General features: G+C 36.1%; 2 protein-coding genes and 1 long non-coding RNA gene across 3 annotated transcripts; all 3 read left to right on the top strand.

Moving 5' to 3' along the window:
• The first annotated feature begins 2900 nt into the window (after positions 1 to 2900).
• LOC137735704 (uncharacterized) lies at positions 2901 to 5589 on the top strand. The gene is made up of 2 exons (XM_068475148.1): positions 2901 to 3024; positions 4548 to 5589. Exon 2 carries the CDS (start codon positions 4720 to 4722, stop codon positions 5194 to 5196), a length of 477 nt encoding a protein of 158 aa, XP_068331249.1. The 5' UTR covers positions 2901 to 3024; positions 4548 to 4719; the 3' UTR covers positions 5197 to 5589.
• A 798-nt stretch (positions 5590 to 6387) lies between these two features.
• Positions 6388 to 6977, top strand: LOC137734210 (protein PHLOEM PROTEIN 2-LIKE A10-like). Its single transcript, XM_068473511.1, has 2 exons — positions 6388 to 6708; positions 6749 to 6977. Exons 1-2 carry the CDS (start codon positions 6467 to 6469, stop codon positions 6975 to 6977), a joined length of 471 nt encoding a protein of 156 aa, XP_068329612.1. The 5' UTR covers positions 6388 to 6466.
• A 1752-nt stretch (positions 6978 to 8729) lies between these two features.
• LOC137733203 (uncharacterized) lies at positions 8730 to 11285 on the top strand. The gene is made up of 4 exons (XR_011068425.1): positions 8730 to 9127; positions 9654 to 9706; positions 10404 to 10493; positions 10894 to 11285. It is a non-coding gene; the product is annotated as an uncharacterized lncRNA (long non-coding RNA).
• The last annotated feature ends 2764 nt before the right edge of the window (positions 11286 to 14049 follow it).

The following is a 14049-nucleotide window of genomic DNA, read 5'->3' as shown; positions in this document are numbered from 1 at the left end:
TATCGCTAGCCCATTGTGAGGCTTAGCCCAAACCTCTTAGTGTAGACAATATTGTTTGTTCAAAAAAAAAAAAAAAAAAAAAACGAAAGAGGAGTACTTTTAAAGTAAAGAAGAGCTTGTGCTCTTTTACAACGTTTGATCATATCAAATTACAATAAAAATCTAATCTACACATTCCCATGGTTCAAACAAATTTGAGAGATGGCCTTTCACATAGCTTAATTATCGTAGGCTTAGGTTCATAATCACCCGTTCTTTAATTAATTAACGCTTTAACTAATTAAACTTGAATGCAACATTGTCATTTGATTTTTTTATCCATAGAATTGGTTTAGATGGAGCTAAATGAAATGAAAATCCAATTCTCATTTAAAGATACAAAACTATTTTGTTCTCAACTAATTTGGGCCAAAATGCAATAACCTCAACTTTTTGGGCTATATTGCAAAACACAAACTTTTGAGGTCACTTTGTAGAAACACAGAAGTCCACTACTTGATGTAATTACAACTTGAACCCAAAAATTTCAACAAATGCAAAAACTTCATTAAAGGAGCAAAACAATTTCTCTCTCATTTTGTATGAAGGTCTCAGTTGAGAATAGAATAAAATGTGTCTGTGTTTCCCTCTGCCCTGGGTTGAGTATGGCCTCTTGACATGATATCTTTTGAGTATCCATGTATGATCAGATAAGATGTAGTTCCAATGGCCAACTCTTGGTGTACGCAAAAGGGATAATACTATAGTTGCTCTTGCTTTCATGGTTTTTATTTCAGGAGGGTTTAACGGCTGAGGAGAGAGCAAAGAACGAGCCTAATGATTGGGAGCGTATGCAGGTGATTTTATTTGTACCTGTAGTCGGTTTTGAGTACCTTGCACTCTGCAGTATATACATTATGTGCTCGTTGTTGATTTCTTGTCTGTGAAACAGATGACTGATGCTCGTTGCTCAAGATGCTCGGAGTTCAAAGTGGGAGTTAGGGACATTATTCAAGCAAGAAATAGTGCTCGGTATCAGGTTTGTGCATATAAAGATTAATATATGATATGGTCACCAACCAGAGTCTGAAGGCAAGTGGCAATTGCTTTTGCCTCTACATTTTTCTTTTTAAACTGGGATTATACACTATTGGGAGCATACAAAATAACGGGTAATGTTTGAGGACTAAGTCTGGTGTGCAATAGTCCAGGTCCGACGAAAATACCAAAAAGAAAAGATGTCTCTAGTAGTATCATACCAACGGCGGAGTAGGGGTTAAGTTGAGTAATCTGAAAGTCTCTTACCTACTGTCTAGACTCTATAGGCAAGCATCAACTATGGGTTGGTGGGCATTGATTTGGCAACTCAAAACCACTTTTCCCATTAAATTATAACGTTGGATATCACGTGTGTATCAAAGCCTATGATCAGCTTAATTACACATTGTGATCACTACATCAGTTGTTCTATTTGGTTTCTTATGTTGCCTTGTACCGCCCCTAATTTTGCCAAGGCGTTTGGCTTTGCTGGCTACGTTCAAAGTTTGAATTGCATACTTTTCAGTCCCTAAACTTTTGATAGTAGCTGTATTCTGACTAAAAGTAGGTGCTGATGATGGATGAAAGACGTTTGTACATTATCTCTATCTACCAATTTTTTTTCTGGTTCTGGCAAACTATCATTGAGTTCTCTTTCCAGTATTTGATTTTTTTTCACTAAAAGATGACATCGCCATGGATGTCTGTAGCCTCATTTGCTTTTCAGTCCCTAAGCTTAATGCATGAACGTTGTTTCAAGGGTACTTTAGATTGTAACGGCTATATCATTTGTTTCCTTCTTGCAAATGGAATTTACTTTCTCATTCATTTTTCAGCTGGAGTGTATTTCCTGTGGTCATTCATGGTATGCCGCCCGGGATGCGGTTTCAATGCTCACAATTGACGCACCCAGTTCTAACAAGAACGTTGGGACGGCTCCTTTGGCCACTGCCAAATTCGAAGACGTTGAGAAGAAGCTGGTGAGCCCTCGTTGCTCAAGATGCTCGGAGTTAAAAGTGGGAGTTAGGCACATTATTCAAGCAGGAAATAGTGCTCGCTATCAGGTTTGTGCATATAGAGATTAATATATGATATGGTCATTGGTCACCAGCCAGAGTCTGAAGGCAAGAGGCAATTGCTTTTGCCTCCACATTTTTCTTTTTAAACTGGGATTATACATTGTTGGGAGCATACAAAATAACGGGTAATGTTTGAGGACTAAGGGTTAGTTTGGTATTGTTGTGCTTTGAAAAAAAAAATGTTTCTGCTATGCTGTGAGAATAAGCAGCTATGAAATAAACCAGCAGAGTGTTTGGTAAACTTTTTTGTAAAAGTTTGTAAAAGTTCTTTTGAAGAAAAAAAAAAATAAAAGCATTATTATAGTGTTTGGTAAATTTTTATGTAAAACAGATGTGAAAAAAAACCGGTTTTTCAAAGCTGAATTTTGCAGCTTCTTGTTTTTGGGTTTTTTTCACCCAAAATTATGAAAAAAAAACTGAAGCTGAATGTTTACCAAACACAAAAATAGTTCCAACTTTTTTTAATACCAATTTTTTTCAGAATCATCTCAGTACCAAACCAGCTTAATGTGCAATAGTCCAGGTCCGATGAAAATACCAAAAAGAAAAGATGTCTCTGGTCGTATCATACCAAGGGCGCAGTCCAACCGTTCGACAAATTCCCCAAAGAGAAAACGCCCCAAAACAAAGCACCCCCATGGGCAGGAGAGGGGGAGGAGGAGGAGGAGGAGCTAAGAGGGTGCCAAACACTGCATTCACGTCTACCAACAACATATCACTGAGAGAAGAATTGACCGGGAAAAAGCAAACCAAGGGCGGTTCCTCCATCAATGCCAAGGCCGTGCTGAAGCTCGAGCACTTGCAGAGACTCGCTGTGTGGACTGGCACGGAGGCTTCTGTTCCTTCTCTGGGTGCATTCTTTGGGCGCAGCCGCTGCCCAAGAGGCCATCGCTGTGCCCCCTGAACCTTCTCTCTTCCCTTGCCAGAGGTATGCCAAAAATCTTTAGATTCTTGATTGAAAAACCCCAAAAGAAAAAGAGGGTTTATCGTATTTGAATTTGGTGTGGTTATAAGTGGATTTAATTGCAAATTTAATTGCCTTTTTGGTTCAATTTTGTGGGTTTTGCATGTTGTAGGATTGGTTTTGAAAAAATGGTGGAAGATTTGATTTCTGTTAGGAAGTGATCATGAACTGCTCACTGTTAAGGTGGGATTGTGAACTATTGGTTTCATACGATCATTGTAATATTTTTGTGATTGAAAGTTTGTGCAACTTTTGATTCACTTGCTTGCGTTAATAGTTTTCGGTGTTAATAGGCTTGCATAGTTTGTAGTGGTTAATTTGTCCCTGATACGAAATTAGCTCTTTGAATGTGGCATGACTTAGAGCTGTGGAGAAAAAGAAACAAGAAAATGGGCTTTTCGCTTTAGTCCCATCCAAGTCTTTTGGATTGGATTGCAATAGAAATTTATGAAACCAATGAGATAGATTCGTTCTACCAAAATGAACCAAACCAATCCAGCTATAACAGGCATTATGGACTTGCGTATCTTTATAAGGAGTCTTGAGTTTCGTGGGATTTCGTATCTTCTGTATGATTTCATAATACAGCCTCATATAGCTTAACCATACCCACCTTCCACAAAGATAATTGATTGTAATCATGATGCTTACTGAAGTTACATTCTGCCTTGATTAAGCCTAGTACACCATAAAGATGGAAATCTTATTGGTTTGGATAGGTTTGAAACTGTTTGGTATGGCAATGGGGGTGGCGTTTCTGGTCGCGTAGCTAAACGTGTTGGAGTTCTGAAATTCTTAATTGTAACATAGTTATATGGGAACAACATGCATCTAGGATTCACCATCGAAAGTCAGATATATAAACTAAGAAACATCTAATGGAATGTTAGACTCGACAGGTGGAGAGAGAATAGGATTCTGACTCGTCTAACCTGAAAGCCTAGTCAACTACATGTTTGCTTGTTTTAATTTTCAGACAGGTTGTTATTGGTTAACCCATGAATATATAAAATCCTAACAAAGTTCTCACAAACCGCAATTGCAGGGTTTTCTTTTCCGCATAACTCGTTTTGCACTGTATACTGTATTGGCATGAAACATGAATCTGACTGAGGCATGTATCGTTTTTTGCTTTACTGATGCTGGCTTGACCTGTTTGTGTTATTAGCACACAACACTGACAACACAAATAAAGATATTAGTAAACCTTCGTGTTTTGGATTTTATGTCACCTTGAATGTATGTTTTCAAACAAACTGAAGTGCTTTTGAGATAAGCAGAGAGCTTCCCATGACTTTGACTCTGAAATGAGTCAGCCATTACGTTACATGAAAAAAATTATTTGAATCAATTTGTCTTTGGATGCGTGTAATGTGTTGTAGCCTTGTAGGTTTTATAATTTTGGAAAATATACATTTTGAAATGAATGATACTATAAAGTATATTAAAAGGTACAGACCCATGATCAGCGTTTCACTATTTTGCAGATGTGAAACAGTTCTTCAGCCTGGCTTCAACTGTACTGTTCAAATTGAGAAAAATAGAGCGAAGGCACGACGACGAAGTAAGAAACTTATTAATTTCTCTCAAAACAATGTAGTGTATACATGCCACTTCTGTTCACATCGGAATTTGAAGAGAGGGACTCCAAATGGACATATGAAAACGATATGCCCCCCTAAGGCCAAAACAACTTCGAAACTGAACCTCGCTAGGTCCATCTCCAAGAAGTTTGTCAACTCAAAGAAGACCACTGAAGGCGATGAGGTTAGTAAAGCGGATGAGATAGCTCCTTCCACAGGCGAAGAAATTCCTACAGTCGACACTCCTGCAGGTGAAGACGAGGTTAGTAAAGCTAATGAAGTAGCTCCTTCAGCAGGCACAGAGATTCCTAGCGTGGATACACCTGCAACTCCAGCGATGAAGACTGGAATTACTTTGTTGTTGGGAGGGAAGAAGAGAAGGAGAAACAATTCGGCGGCCAAGAAACCAGCTGAACCTGAGAGCAGTCCCACCTCAATAGCTGAAAACACAACTAGTACATCAAACAAACGGAGGAGAAAATCGTGGACTAGTTTGAAGGAGATTGCTAAACGCAGTGATCACAGTAACATGCGAAAAATCAGTTTGGTTTGACTATCCTTCCGATGCCCCACGAGTGCATAACAATTTTGTAGTTCGGTAGATCAAATTTCGAATGATATGAAATAGCATGTTATTTCTTTGATTGAAGGAGAAGGGAGTTTGCCTGAAATGAAGCCTGCTGCGCGGTAAGGACCCACTGAATAATTTTACTGAGTTGTTCTGAGTCGACATAAAGCAAAGCAGGACGAAGATAGGAATTTAGGAGTCGTTTGATAATTATTTGTTTTTTCCGTTTTAGTCGGTTTTAGTCTTCAAAGTGAAAATGATTTGAAATAGTTTTTTGTTTGCTTTTTGTGTAACTTTTATTTATTTATCTCATCTGGTCTGCCATTTTTCCTTTGCTCTTCTTCATTTCTTCCTTATATTTTTCATAGGTGATTTTAGATGCGGTTCTTATTTAATGTTTTTTTATTGAAACTTTATTGGTTTTCAAATTTTGATCAAAGTCTTTGATATTAATACAATAATGCATTTCTATGTAGTTTATTATAATTTTAAATTAAAATTTGATATTTGTACTTATATTAATGAGATTTTAAATAAAATTTATGATTTGTGGGATTGAAAAAATTTAAAAATAAATTATTACTTATATAAAAATATATATAATTTGTCATTAAGATAAATTATATTTATATAAAACCCATGATTTGTCATTACTTATATTAATGACACTTTACGTACAAAAAAATTGATAATTTTTATACGGTACATTTTATATACAAAAAGCTGGAATAGTTTACACAAAAAAGTGGTAAGTTTTATATGAAATAATGGGTACATTTTATATTAACAAAACAATGGATGCACCTTACATAAAAAAAAAAAAAAAAAAAAAAAAAAAAAAGATAAATCTTAGTTTATTACTTTCAAATTTCGTGGTTTTTAACATTTAGTGCATGAAGTTTTTTTCGTTCTAGAGTCATACCTAAAGTGTTAATTTTAAAACAGTCTCATACATCCGTTAGTCTGGGTATTAAGTCTTCCTGATGATGTGTCGCTCAAATGAACAATGACTGGGCGCTTATTTAAAAAAAAAAAAAAAAAAAATTAAACATTAAACATAAAAAAATTACAAAATTACAAAAAAAAAAAAATGTCCTCTTCCTTAAACCCCCGACCCCCCTCCCTTCTCCATCCCTTCCATCCACCCCTTCCACGGCTCCACCCCTCCACCCGATCCACTCTTCTTCACCCTCTCCTTCTCTCTACAACTCTAGGGCATCCAATCCGCCTTCGTCGGCACGAGCCCAGCTGCCACATGGCCAGGAAGAGGAAGAGGTTCCTGAAGTTCGTAGGAGCCATAATTTCTATGGCCGAAATGGTCTCTGATTTGGCCGAGACGATTGGTGTTGTCTCTGGGGATTTGAAGGAATTTCTGCGTTCTGATTCGAAGGAAATGCCCCAAAGTTTAAAGCAGATTTCAAAAATTGCCAGGTCGGAGGAGTTCTCTGTGTCACTGAGTAGGATTACAGAGGCTATGACGGTTGGGATGATTCGAGGGTGTAAATTGGAGATGAAGAATGAGAGTGAATCGGGGAAGGGGTTTGGAGAATTCGAGCTTTTCGAATAGGGTTTTCGAGAAGGTTTTCTCGACGGCTGTAATCGGGTTCGTTTCGGTTGTGGTCGGAAGCTTTGCTAAGAATTTGGTTATGGGATTTTACTCTGATGAACAATCGGGTGAGAATTTGAGTGTGGATCGGCGCCAACGAAGAGATGGAGAAGGGAGTGGGGTCGGGGGTTTGAAGAAGAAGACTTTTTTATTTTGGTAATGTTTAATTTTTAATATCCACGAGGGATCATTATTGGCGCTCGTCATTGTCCACATAGGATACTTCATGTACTAAATGTTGAAAATCACGAAACTTTAAGTATGATTGGCTTGGAACAAGATAAAGCTTTTTGATTGGTTGGATCGACAAGGAACGATAAGCATTTTTGCAAGCAATTTGAAGTCCATCGAAATAAGAATTCAGGACTATGTGTTGTCTTGCTTAATCAGGTTTTTGTTTTGGGTTTTATATATCTTAGTTTCAAACAATTTATATAGCTTCATTTGTATGCTTTGACTTCAATGTTTGGGTGAGAAGTTGGACGTCTTCTTCATTTGAAAAATAAATAAACAAATTTCCTCTTTTCTATAGTGATCAGTGCAAAGAGAATGAACCACTGGAGATCTGCTATGCCAAAGAGAAAACAAGTATGGAAGATGGAGATTAGTTCTTGACTGCTCTCATTGTGGATGACAAAAGTATAAACATTAAACACAAAGGTTTTTGAATTATCTGTGGATTGAGGAGAAAAATATAAGAGTATATGAAATATAATTTTGCTTTCCGTGTGTAGTGAATGGAATAACAAATTTCTGTGTAATTTTTGTACTTTTGCAAACAAGTACCACCTGACAGCGAATTGTCAATTTTGCTTGCAATTGGTGACAAACAACATTTTTAACGTGCACAACGTTGACATGCCAATGTCTAAAACCTAATAGAAATTTATAAGTTCAATTAGCATTTTATTAAAAATTAGTGCCCATAGAGAAAAGGATATCAAACCAATGTTTTTGGAGCAGCTGGGTGAATTCTAAAAGCCCGTGCTACAAATTGCTTTTCACTGGTAGGATTTCATTTCCTTGCAAACAAAGTTAACTTTCAATTCCAGGGATTCTGGATTCTGATTCAAGATCTTTGGTTTCATTTTTATCATCAGACAAGACCTTGAGAATTTAATGCCCGTAGAAAAAAAGATATCAAACATTGTTGTAATTCATCGTCTCTGCATACGATTGCAATCACTTCTATCTAATACGTACGACCAACAATCAATTCAGTTTTATATTCAGAGCTTCACCATTTCTCTTGATACATTTTTTCTGCACTTTGTACTGTAATTGCAATCGTACGTGTTCCCTTGCTACACCAACTTCAAAGTGAATTAAAGTTTTTTCTACATTTTGTACTGTAATTGTAATTCCATTTTGTACATTTTTTTTACAAGTTCTTTTTTCAAAAATACAATGTCCAAATTCATTTTAGTTGTACTCTATTTGTAGTGCCGATGTTGCAGAATTTATTGTCTTCATTGAATAATGGATTTCAAAGATAACAATATGGGTAATGCTAAGGAGACTGAATTTGTAAACAATATTTGTGCATTTTATCTTTCTTAATAGTCGGAAAAATTCAAATTTCATACTTAATTGTTTTAGTGAGTGTGATAAAAAACATTTGATAATGTGGCACCAATGATAAAATAAATAATAACAATGGCTACACATTGGCATACGTGGTTTCAACATATGTAAAAGTTACCTGGAATTACAGAACAATAAGCCTTGACTATATGCGTTAATTAGAAAGCATGGTTATAATAATAATTTATAACACAATCGTAGAGAAAAAAAAATTTCATAAAGAGATGATTAAAGAAAAAAAAAAAAAAATTATTATAACATTCTCACATGCATAACCACGCTGCAGTGGGACTCAGGGAGACCTTATTTTCTGAGCTGTAGTGGGACTCGGTGACACCATGCTGTCGGGAGAGAGATAGGGATTTGGTGACAGGAAGGCATGCAGCTTGCAGGCAGACAGAGTCACAGGGGGTGTACGATTCGAGGGAGAGGGAGAGGGAGACAAAGCGAAAGAGAAAGTGGGAGAGGGAGGAGTAAGAATCGCTCGCTGAGGGTTTCGCAGTTGGGAGGCCATGCTGATGGAGATAGAGATAGAGATAGAGATAGGAGGGGGAGAGGGAAAGAGGGAGACAGAGACACAGCGACAGAGAGAGAAGGAAAGGGAAGAGTGGGGATCTCAGCGCCATTGCTGCAGATCTTTGATCTTCTTCGATCCCATCTCCGTGTTCTTCTCAGCCTCTCACAGTCGTAGCTTCACTCGCCCACTCACTCACTCACTCACTACAGGTACAGCTCATAAACACCCTTTTGTATTTTTATCTTTCCTGATTGATGATTTAATTTGGGTTTTATTAATAGTTTAATTTGGAGTTTAATTGAGGGTTTAATTCAGGTTTGTAGCTGAGGTTTAATTAAGGGTTTTACTTAGGTTTTGAATTAGGTGGGTTTTTGGTATTTCAGCTCCCCAAGTTTTTCGCTTTCATTGTGGATTGTTGTTTTTGGATTTAATTAGCTTTGGGTTTTTCATTTTTCTCAAATTCCCAGCTGATTTGGCTTCCAAATAAAAACCAACAAATCACCTAAAAAAAAGCTCCCATTTGTAATTTGAGGAGATATGTTGAGTTTTGTTTGGTTGCCCTAGACAACGGATAATAAGGGTTCTGTTTGAATGTCTGCTTGCTCTGCCCCTGTTTCTTAAATGATTTGTGGGCTGCTACTTCCATTATGTTTCCATTCAGTTCTTTACAATCTTAGACTCTTTGATTGCATTGGTATGTGATATGTTGTTTTTTCCCCTCTATGCATTGTTCAGCTGAACGATGAGTACTCTGATGTGAAAAGATATGACCTCTCGAAGGCACTATGGTATGATTTGTTTATTTTTATTCTTCCTTATGGCAAAACACTAATAGTATGCTTTCACTGTTACTGGTTCAGCCCCTCTGTTGTCTAAATTGATCAATGCTATATATAATTCTCTGGGATTCTGAACTTTGTTATGTTCATTTTACAAGGGGGTACAGCTTCTATGATGATTTCTTCTGATTTTTGTTCTTGACATTATTGCTGACACAAAAATTTCTGATTAAATTGATATTGGCCAATGACTATGTTCATATTAATTTACAATGTTCTTTATGGCTTGACTTGGACTAGGACTCTGAGTGCACGTGAGAATGCTTTTTCTCTAATACTTTTACATCGTTCATCATCATCAACCTGTTTTCTATCTGTATATGTTATTTTGTATGCTCTGGTAAGTTTGTAAACATGCTGATATTCGTAGACAATCAACCAAGAACTAACAGAAACTTTCCAACTTTATTTCACTAATAACGTGCTTCCTTGATGATGCTAAAAAGTGAAACCCTATTAACATATATCACCTGCGAACATACAACATGGGAAACTTTGACAACGGTGACGTGTTGTCTGTTGTATCTCAGGTTGCATTATTTTTGTTATTATGTATATTCTTGATTCGTGATTGTAGATGAAGATGGCTGATATTGATACACACTATCTGTCTGTTTTTGGTTTTCCATTTATTTAATTTGGATAGGGTTTTGGAAAATTATCTTTGGTTGCTGCTTCGGCGGCTCAGTCGGCTACAAGTGTAGTCCAGGCAGGCACAAAAGAGATCACTGCTAAGGTATTTTTATATCCACCATGCTAATTTCTACACACCCTCTCTCTGTCTCTTTGTTGCATGCATTGTTCTTGATCTGATCATACTGTTTTCTTTTGTTGGAATTAATCTTGGATTAATGCTGCTTTATAGGGAAGACCCATCCCATTTGATCACTTCCCCAATTTAATAATTTTTCTTAAAAGTAGAAAGCTAACATGTTATATATGTACATAGTACTTAATTAGGTTTTGTTTTGGGATTGATTTTGTGGGTTTAGGATCTTGATTGGTTAAATGTCCTGCTTGGTCGCTGAGAATTTGAAATTTCAATTTTCCCGAACCTTTTAATTGGAAAGGAAAATTCTTATGATGTTTAATTGGAATGGGTATTTCAAAGATTGCATATTTTTTGCCATTTTCAGGCTTGGAAGCTCAAGAGGCTATACCACTGGTATTTCAAATGGTAATCTTTAATTTTCAGCAAGTGATGGAGTAATTTCTTATGGATTTATGGGTCTCTCACATTTGACTAATTTGTGTCACTTTTGGGGTTTTGACTAATTTGTTGTTTTCAAGATTTTAGTTCAGATCGCTCTCCCGCTCTCTCGCTCTCTACACTGTCTTTCTCCTTCTTCTCTCTTTCTCTCTCTCTCTCTCTCTCTCTCTCTCTCTCTCTCTCTCATTCTGTTTAACTTCATCTCTCAAATGTGAACCATGGGATTTGCCCGGTATGTACTTGATTTTGTTTTGTTCGATCTGCAAGATGGAGGTAAAGGTTTAATTCTTGGTTATCTGGGTGAACTGGAAAAAAGAATAAATTGTGGGGTTTTTTTTTTAATTTTTTTAATTTTTTTAATTTTTTTAATTTTTATAATAACTGATGTTGCAGGTTTGTTAATTCATGTGTTCATTATAGGAATGCTTCATGGATTTGACTACAAGTTTGTTAATTTAAATAACTGTTGTTGCAAGTTGATTTCTCACTGAGAATGCTCAAGGCAGGGAAGCATGTGCTTCAAGCTTCAGATTTAAAAAAAAAAAAAAAACAAAAAACAAAAATGGAAAAAACCGAACCGGACCGAAACCGAACCGAAAAAAACCCAAAACCGAATAAAAACGAACCGAAAAAAACTGAAATAAAACCGAACCCACCCCTAGTATGTTGTATGTTTTGCGATATCTCAACATCTTAATTTCTGCTCTCAGGTTGCTAAAAGTTTGTAATTTTACTTGCTACTACTTGATTATAAGAATGTAAAACAAAATTTGTACATGATTTACGAATTTGTATTTGATTTTAGACGTTTTTCCAGTGTAAGGCATATGTTGCACATGCATGTAAATGGTACAAATTGTTTTGGTATTGGACAGTAAGCTTTTGAGTTTTACAACCCTTGCAAGGGGTCTGTGAGTCCAACAAATTTAGTGTTAGGGGATACAGTTTGGTTCTCCTTAATACATAATATAACAAAGCCCTACAAATTTTCCTTCAAGGAATATGCAAATGTTTTTTATGCATCTTGGCCTGCGGTTTGTATGAAGGGGCATTAGTGCGTGTTATTTGCATTGGTGCATTTGAGGGATTTGCATTGGTGCATTTGAGGGTGTGATTCCGTTCTAACCGCCTTTTTAGGTTTGAAAATCTGTGCTTGACAACTTAGCTGCTCAAACAAGAACATAACACTTTTTATTGTTTTTTTGGTAACTGCTAAAACATGTGCCTAGCCTGCAGGACATATTTTGCCGTCTTAACTGCAAGGGCAAAATATGTGTTAACTGCATGTTGCTTCTGTTTCTTCTATTTCATACGGAAACAAGGCTTTTGCATATTTTTGGCTTTGAACATTTGTGCTTGGAAAATAAGCTACTGAACAAGTACTGAACACTTTCTATGTTTTTTTTATTAAGTGTTGAAATAGGTGTTTGCCTTGCAGGACACATATTTTGCCATCTAAACTACACAAAATGTGTGTGAACTGCATGTTGTTTTTGTTTCTTCTATTTCTTATGGAAACATAACTTTTTGGTCAACCATGTCTTTGTGATTAAGAACGTTCAGTTTCTTCCTACTAATTGTGCAATGTCTTTACATGTTAGTTCAGTTGAATGCATATAAAAAGCAAGCTGCTTAACTTATCGACCTCATTCACTCATGTGTCCCTAATTTTCATTCATGATTGTGTTGAATTTATTCAGGTTAAATGTGTCTTATTCATACAATTATGCCTAAAATAGTGGTTCCTGCCACAATGCGCAGGCTTATTTTCTAGTACATACTAAATCAAATGTGTATGAAACAAATTGGGCGCTGAATCCTGTCATATTGTGTGTGTATATATATATATTATATACCATTTGATTTTTCTCTAATTTTTTCACCTATGAAACAATTATTTTTTTTGTAAACTATGAAATTTTACATGCGAGGAGTTAATGAAGCTAGCAGTATCAATTTAATATGGTCAGTAGCCACATCGTAATTTCAAAACCTGAAATTTGAAATTTGACGAAAACCTGAAATTTGATCGATTGATTTCACAAGGATACAAAAGCAAGCCATTTAAAATATGTTATATTTCGTTGCGCGCGAGCTGTTCTTGCTCTTGCTTTGGAGTCTTTATAGAAATTGTGTTGATTGATTGATTTCACAAAGATACAAATATATACAAGTCAAGCGATTTGGAGTACAAGTAAATCTAGGCATACAAGGATTTACAAAACTTAGCCTATGAGAATCCTAACATGATAATTTCTACTGTTCAGGTTTTCATTGCTTTACAAATTATTGTGATTTAAGAACACAACCTTTCTTGTTTTAAACAAATGAACATACATGGCTATCTAAAGGTCATTTGATATATGATATGTCACTGCAAAGTGAGTTTCAATTTGACATTCTGTTGTGACAATAAAAATGACGTTTTAAGTCAAAATATTTGGTCTTTGGAAAGGAAAAGACTAGACACTAAAACATGGGATTTTTGAAAAAAAATGTATTAGACATGATGATGCTTATTAAGCAAGCAAATTAATGGTCATGCATGTTAGTCACAACTAGCAATGAATGCCCGCGCAATGCTGCGAGATTGAAAAAGAGTGCAATATCTTGAAATAAAAGTAACTCTGCAAAGGAAATACTTTCAATAAGAACAACAACTAAAGGCATCTAAATGCTACCAGTCAATTTCCTCGCATTTATTATCAAATGCAGATGCATCATCATACCACCCATGCTGTTGCATATCCTCATCACCAGCAAGCTGATCTCCTCCTGGAAACAAAACCCCCCAAATCACTAAAACAAAATTTGCACGGAAAACCGATTTGGAAAATTTACAATTCTCAAGACATAATATTCAAACCAAAAAATGACCAACGCGAAATCGGCCAAAAAACTCACCAACCCAACCTTTTCTAGGATTAAAATTTTCTTTGAATGTGCACCAGATTTATGGTTTTCAGAAGATGTTCTCGTTAGTAGTTTCTGAGAGAACTGAGCAGCGGTTCAACTAAAGGTTGCAATTCGAAATGGAAGTTGTTTTGAGGGAAATGGAACGTGAGGTTTTTGTTTTTGTCAT

Source organism: Pyrus communis, chromosome 5, assembly GCF_963583255.1.
Source record: "Pyrus communis chromosome 5, drPyrComm1.1, whole genome shotgun sequence".
Lineage (NCBI taxonomy): Eukaryota > Viridiplantae > Streptophyta > Magnoliopsida > Rosales > Rosaceae > Pyrus > Pyrus communis.
This window is presented reverse-complemented; position numbering and strand designations above follow the sequence as displayed.

What these genes read in the sequence shown, in the direction of transcription:
- LOC137735704 (XM_068475148.1), top strand. Translation starts at nt 4,720, where the DNA reads ATGAAAACGATATGCCCCCCTAAGGCCAAAACAACTTCGAAACTGAAC.
- LOC137734210 (XM_068473511.1), top strand. Translation starts at nt 6,467, where the DNA reads ATGGCCAGGAAGAGGAAGAGGTTCCTGAAGTTCGTAGGAGCCATAATT. An exon ending in ACGGTTGGGATGATTCGAGG is followed by an intron (nt 6,709 to 6,748) that starts GTGTAAATTGGA and finishes GAATCGGGGAAG; the next exon opens with GGGTTTGGAGAATTCGAGCT.